The sequence below is a fragment of the Cyclopterus lumpus genome, chromosome 25, assembly GCF_009769545.1.
Source record: "Cyclopterus lumpus isolate fCycLum1 chromosome 25, fCycLum1.pri, whole genome shotgun sequence".
Lineage (NCBI taxonomy): Eukaryota > Metazoa > Chordata > Actinopteri > Perciformes > Cyclopteridae > Cyclopterus > Cyclopterus lumpus.
The window spans coordinates 12349584-12357083 of NC_046990.1; the positions used below are offsets into that span (position 1 = coordinate 12349584).

At 43.7% G+C, this 7500-nt stretch overlaps 1 protein-coding gene across 4 annotated transcripts in view; it reads left to right on the top strand.

The window, feature by feature from the left end:
- Window positions 1–7500, top strand: part of gramd1a (GRAM domain containing 1A) — a 34487-nt gene that overhangs the window by 21074 nt on the left and 5913 nt on the right. For all 4 annotated transcript variants that reach the window (XM_034529034.1, XM_034529036.1, XM_034529035.1 and 1 more), the window contains 4 exons: window positions 2538–2641; window positions 4307–4537; window positions 4985–5066; window positions 6160–6267. In XM_034529034.1, coding sequence (XP_034384925.1) covers window positions 2538–2641; window positions 4307–4537; window positions 4985–5066; window positions 6160–6267 — 525 coding nt within the window. The remainder of the gene's footprint in view (window positions 1–2537; window positions 2642–4306; window positions 4538–4984; window positions 5067–6159; window positions 6268–7500) is intronic.

The window sequence follows — 7500 nt, forward strand, 5'->3', positions numbered from 1 at the left end:
TACCTACAGTATACTCTACAGTATACTCTACCTACAGTATACTCTACACTATACTCTACAGTATACTCTACAGTATACTCTACCTACAGTATACTCTACCTACAGTATACTCTACAGTATACTCTACAGTATACTCTACCTACAGTATACTCTACACTATACTCTACAGTATACTCTACAGTATACTCTACCTACAGTATACTCTACAGTATACTCTACAGTATACTCTACCTACACTATACTCTACAGTATACTCTACAGTATACTCTACCTACAGTATACTCTACCTACACTATACTCTACAGTATACTCTACAGTATACTCTACCTACAGTATACTCTACACTATACTCTACAGTATACTCTACAGTATACTCTACACTATACTCTACACTATACTCTACCTACAGTATACTCTACAGTATACTCTACACTATACTCTACCTACAGTATACTCTACAGTATACTCTACCTACACTATACTCTACAGTATACTCTACACTATACTCTACCTACAGTATACTCTACAGTATACTCTACCTACAGTATACTCTACAGTATACTCTACCTACAGTATACTCTACCTACAGTATACTCTACACTATACTCTACACTATACTCTACAGTATACTCTACACTATACTCTACAGTATACTCTACAGTATACTCTACACTATACTCTACACTATACTCTACCTACAGTATACTCTACAGTATACTCTACCTACAGTATACTCTACACTATACTCTACAGTATACTCTACAGTATACTCTACCTACAGTATACTCTACCTACAGTATACTCTACAGTATACTCTACAGTATACTCTACCTACAGTATACTCTACACTATACTCTACAGTATACTCTACCTACAGTATACTCTACCTACAGTATACTCTACCTACAGTATACTCTACACTATACTCTACAGTATACTCTACAGTATACTCTACCTACAGTATACTCTACCTACAGTATACTCTACAGTATACTCTACAGTATACTCTACCTACAGTATACTCTACACTATACTCTACAGTATACTCTACAGTATACTCTACCTACAGTATACTCTACCTACAGTATACTCTACAGTATACTCTACAGTATACTCTACCTACACTATACTCTACAGTATACTCTACAGTATACTCTACCTACAGTATACTCTACCTACACTATACTCTACAGTATACTCTACAGTATACTCTACCTACAGTATACTCTACACTATACTCTACAGTATACTCTACAGTATACTCTACCTACAGTATACTCTACAGTATACTCTACAGTATACTCTACCTACAGTATACTCTACACTATACTCTACACTATACTCTACACTATACTCTACAGTATACTCTACCTACAGTATACTCTACACTATACTCTACAGTATACTCTACCTACAGTATACTCTACAGTATACTCTACAGTATACTCTACCTACACTATACTCTACAGTATACTCTACAGTATACTCTACCTACAGTATACTCTACAGTATACTCTACCTACAGTATACTCTACACTATACTCTACACTATACTCTACAGTATACTCTACAGTATACTCTACAGTATACTCTACACTATACTCTACAGTATACTCTACCTACAGTATACTCTACACTATACTCTACACTATACTCTACACTATACTCTACAGTATACTCTACCTACAGTATACTCTACACTATACTCTACAGTATACTCTACAGTATACTCTACAGTATACTCTACCTACAGTATACTCTACACTATACTCTACAGTATACTCTACAGTATACTCTACCTACAGTATACTCTACACTATACTCTACAGTATACTCTACAGTATACTCTACCTACAGTATACTCTACACTATACTCTACAGTATACTCTACCTACAGTATACTCTACACTATACTCTACAGTATACTCTACCTACAGTATACTCTACACTATACTCTACAGTATACTCTACAGTATACTCTACCTACACTATACTCTACAGTATACTCTACAGTATACTCTACCTACAGTATACTCTACAGTATACTCTACACTATACTCTACAGTATACTCTACCTACAGTATACTCTACACTATACTCTACAGTATACTCTACCTACAGTATACTCTACAGTATACTCTACAGTATACTCTACAGTATACTCTACACTATACTCTACCTACAGTATACTATTGTTTGTCTTGTACAACTAACAGTTGTGTATCTATCCCCCCAAAAAAAGCAGCCAATAAACGAAAGGTGACTCTTCGTGCTCATAATCTCCAGTAGAAGAGTTCATGTCGATTCCATCGTTCTCTAAACCTTGCTGTACTGCTTTCTGTGGATAACAGAGACATGATATATTAGCCAATTAGTTTACGGAAGTGCTCAAGTAAAAACTGGGAATTGAAACAAGTTCCTGGTTGCTGTGAGGCGCCCGGTCGGTGGAACATGATGTCATTAACTGAGAACTACTAAAGATGTGAGGGTTTTCAGTCCCTATAGGTTTTAAACTTGTTGGCTGTTCCTCTGCCCAGAGTTTCCTCAGACATCTGCTACAGGAAGCAGCCGTGGAGCCTAGTGAAGACATTGATTGAAAAGAACACCTGGAGCGGCATTGAGGAGTACTACAGACACATGGGTGAGTCACAGGCTCCGCCTCCTCCAGTTTAAATCTGTATACACAGCTTGTGGAACCCAAACTGATCTATTAGGCTGATGTTCCTTCAGTAAATAACCAAAGCAAAGTAAAACTAATGCAGTTTAAACTGGTGAGGAAGGCCGGCTCCATCATCTATCAGGACTATCAGGACCAGGTGGTGGAGAGGAGAACACTGAAGAAACTATAGTCCACACTGGAGAACCCAGACCATCCTCTGCACCACCTACTGCAGGGACAGCGGAGCACGTTCTCCAACAGACTGCTTCTGCTCCGCTTCACAGGGACAGATACAGGAGAACATTCATGATTCAGGAGAACATTCATGATACAGGAGAACATTCAGGAGAACATTCATGATACAGGAGAACATTCAGGAGAACATTCATGATACAGGAGAACATTCATGATACAGGAGAACATTCAGGAGAACATTCATGATACAGCAGAACATTCAGGAGAACATTCCAGGTACAGCAGAACATTCAGGAGAACATTCATGATACAGGAGAACATTCAGGAGAACATTCATGATACAGGAGAACATTCATGATACAGGAGAACATTCAGGAGAACATTCATGATACAGGAGAACATTCAGGAGAACATTCCAGGTACAGCAGAACATTCAGGAGAACATTCATGATACAGGAGAACATTCAGGAGAACATTCCAGATACAGGAGAACATTCCTGATACCATTTCTGATACAGGAGAACATTCCAGGTACAGGGGAACATTCCTGATACCATTTCTGATACAGGAGAACATTCCTGATACAGGGGAACATTCCTGATACCATTTCTGATACAGGAGAACATTCCAAATGCAGGAGAACATTCCAGATGCAGAAGAACACTCCAGATAGAGGAAAACATTCCTGATACAGAAGAACATTCCTGATACAGGGGAACACTCCAGATACAGGAGAACATTCCTGATGCAGAACATTCCAGATATAGGAGAACGTTCCTGATACAGGAGAACATTCCTGATACAGAACATTCCTGATACAGGAGAACATTCCTGACTGCAATGAGACTGTACAATAAATCACCTCTGGCCAGATCCTCCTCAAAACGAACATCAATAAACCTTACAATGCTTTCACTTTATACTTTAGATACACTGTATACACTTTCATTTTTATTAATTTTTTTACATTTTCATTTCCTGTATTTAAATTCTTAAATGTATTATGTCCTACTATTTTATTTTATTATATTGTATATTTGTAAAATGTTTTGCTGCTGCTTCAAGAAATGTCCCCCCGTGGATGAATAAAGTAAATTCTAATCTAATGTTGCCGACCACGAATCATAAGAGCGCCACCTAGTGTCCATCTGTGTGCGTTCTAGTCTGAATACGTTCACGTTGCTGTTTAAAAGCTTGGAAGAGTCTCTCCTCCCTTCTCTTCTCAACATGGACAATGAGAGTCCGTGTGCTCAACGGTTTATGTACATTTTTATTTGACTTATTTTGACCAACGAATGCTTTTCATAATATAGTAATGAGAGTGGTGGTCAGAACACTAGCCGAGTTATTACTTAATTAAAGCAATGTCTCAAGTATTTAGTGGCAGCATTGTGTACTTGAACGTTTTAATAGCCAGTATTATGGACATTTCTCCATCTTCTTCCTCTGCAGAGAGCGAGGTGTGCAAGCTGGAGACGCTGCTGCAGACGGAGGTTTCCGTTGTCACCACGGGCGACGCCGTGGGCGCCGACGCTGCCAAGACGCCACCGGCCCTGCGCCGCCGCAAACGCACCTGCTCTCGGCGGCAGGGCGAGAAGGAGAGAGAGAGGGAGGGAGGAGGCATGGGCTCCGGGGACCGAGGGGACCGAGGAGTCGGAGAGGAGAGGGACAGGAGAGAAGCCGGTAAGTCGGCCTGGATACATGTCGGAAAGCTTTGGCTCCGCGTTGGGGAACGCTGAAGCCGTCTTCTGTGCTTCACCGCCCTCTAGTGGTTGTGTTTGGTGCTGCATTATAGGAACAGATGGGACTCGAGCCCTTCATCAGACTGAACCTAGAAAAGATGTTCACTCGACAAAGAGTTTCAGATCTATTGGATAATAAACCAAAGGTTCAAACATTAGTCTGTGATCCTTGAACATTATGGGATGTCAAGAAGTACAGAGAGGAATTTTCATACAAAATCTGGCACTGAGGCAGAAAGGTCCAAATTAGTTATTTTACTGGATTTCTTTGTAGCTGTTACATGAAAATGACTTGGAGTGATGTTTTTTTATAATTGTTGTGATGAAATGTACATTGAAAACCACAATGATCAGTGAAAACATGCGTCATGTTTTTGTATTCGTTTAGGTGCTCAGTATATTAATCTGGGCGGGCGCTCACGAGGAGGACCCAACAGTATATCCACCATCCTCCTCATCGTCAGCTTCATGTGAGTTCAAGTGTGTTTGTCACTGAGAACATGAATAACAGCATTCTTTCTGAATCCCGGGCTTCCCTCTGGACTTGAGGTCTTCTCCAGCATGTTTTATGTTTTTTCATACAAATCATTTTCTTATTCACGAGCAATCTCGAACACAACGAGTTACTTATATTGGAGATGATCAGTTCTAAATCGAGATTATGTTGTATTAAAAAGGGACTTTCTGAGTGTACTAAATCAGTATTTTTTACACGTGTGTGTGTGTCTCCTCGCATGTGGTTCACCTCCTTTAGTAATACTGTACGTCCTTTCCTACTTGGGGTTCCTTCCCACCTGATCAAATCTCCCGTTTGTGTACTTTTGACTATATTGACTTTTATTCTGTCTTGGTCTGAATGCTGCCTCATTCAGACGCGTTGGATATCGATCTTCTGCATACTAACAAGCCTCACAATGCCTTTTCTTGCTATTTGTCTTCTTTTCCTGCCTTTCTGCCATTCCTTTTTGTGAATAGGATCTGTATCAGGTTCGTATGAGAAGCTTTGATTTTATACCACTGGCTGCATTAATGAGAACTATGTGAATGACACAGGAAGAATCCACCCTTTGATGCTCTTACGGTGCACTCAAACTCAACATGAAGCAACATGTTGTTTCCCACAGATTTGTGTATTTGTTCACCACAAACATCCCCGGTACTAAGGACACGCACCAGCTCCATGTGTATGTGTGCTAGTCAGTCTAAACAAACACATTTTAAGTCACCTTCAAATCTCTAGTAAACTTTTTATTTCTGGTCAGAAGTCTTTACATGGAGATAGAGACCAGAACAGAAGGGTTAGGGCCCTTTACTCAACAACACTTTCTGCTCTCCAGTCGCAGTATCAGTAATGTGCGATCGTTGAGTTAATTTAACTGGAAATATGACATTACGTTACGAACAGGAAACAGAAATTAAATTATGCCGAGGAATGCAACGTATACAGTAATGGTAACATTTGTGTCGGGGTGGAATTTTCCTGTAATAAATTGAGGTTGTGATTGACATATATCTGTGTTGGCAGTATTGGCATGTTGACTTTAAATACTCTCTGTCCGTCAGTCTGGTGGTGCTGGTGGCTCTCAACATGCTGCTCTTCTACAAGCTGTACGCTCTGGAGAGAGCAGCCCACACCTTGGAGACCTGGCACTCCTATTCTGTTGCTGACAGGTTGGTCCATCCAGATAGAGACTCAGGATGAGTTATTCTAGTGTAAAATATCCCTTAAAGAGTTATTGCATAGCAACAAATCCTCTCATCTTTTGTAAATAGATGAACGGCTAATTAATATGTAATACATTTTAGCAATAAATTATATGTTCCAATGATGAACTCTGTGGGCCAAAAGAAAACTACTGTACACTAAAAACAGGGATTCATCAGGCTGAGAGATTTCATTATCTAAAATGTACCTCCTCCCTCCCCTCCTCCCTTCCCACCTCCCTCCCCTCGTCCCTCTCCTCCTCCCTCTCCTCCTCCCCTCCTTCCTTCCCACCTCCCTCCCCTCTTCCCTTCCCTCTCCTCCTTCCCTCCTCCTCCCCTCTCCTCCTTCCTTCCCACCTCCCTCTCCTCCCTCCCTCCCCTCCCCTCCCTCCCCTCCCCCCCTCTCCTCCTTCCCTCCTCCCTCCCCTCCTCCCTCTCCTCCTCCCTTCCCTCCTCCTCCCTCCCCTCCTCCCTCTCCTCCTCCCTTCCCTCCTCCTCCCTCCCCTCCTCCCTCTCCTCCTCCCTTCCCTCCTCCTCCCTCCCCACCTCCCTCCCTCCCCTCCTCCCTCCCCACCTCCCTCTCCTCCTCCCTTCCCTCCTCCTCCCTTCCCTCCTCCTCCCTCCCCTCCTCCCTTCCCACCTCCCTCCCCTCCTCCCTCCCCTCCTCCCTCCCCACCCCCCTCCCCTCTTCCCTTCCCTCTCCTCCTTCCCTCCTCCTCCCCTCTCCTCCTTCCTTCCCACCTCCCTCCCCTCCCCTCCTCCCTCCCCTCTCCTCCTTCCCTCCTCCCTTCCCTCCTCCCTCCCCTCCTCCCTCTCCTCCTCCCTCCCCACCTCCCTCCCTCTCCTCCTCCCTCCCCACCTCCCTTCCCTCCTCCCTCCCCTCCTCCCTCCCCTCCTCCCTCCCCACCTCCCTCTCCTCCTCCCCTCCTTCCTTCCCACCTCCCTCCCCTCTTCCCTTCCCTCTCCTCCTCCCCTCCTTCCTTCCCACCTCCCTCCCCTCTTCCCTTCCCTCTCCTCCTTCCCTCCTCCTCCCCTCTCCTCCTTCCTTCCCACCTCCCTCTCCACCTCCCTCTCCTCCCTCCCTCCCCTCCCCCCCTCTCCTCCTTCCCTCCTCCCTCCCCACCTCCCTCTCCTCCTCCCTTCCCTCCTCCTCCCTCCCCACCTCCCTTCCCTCCTCCCTTCCCTCCTCCCTCTCCTCCT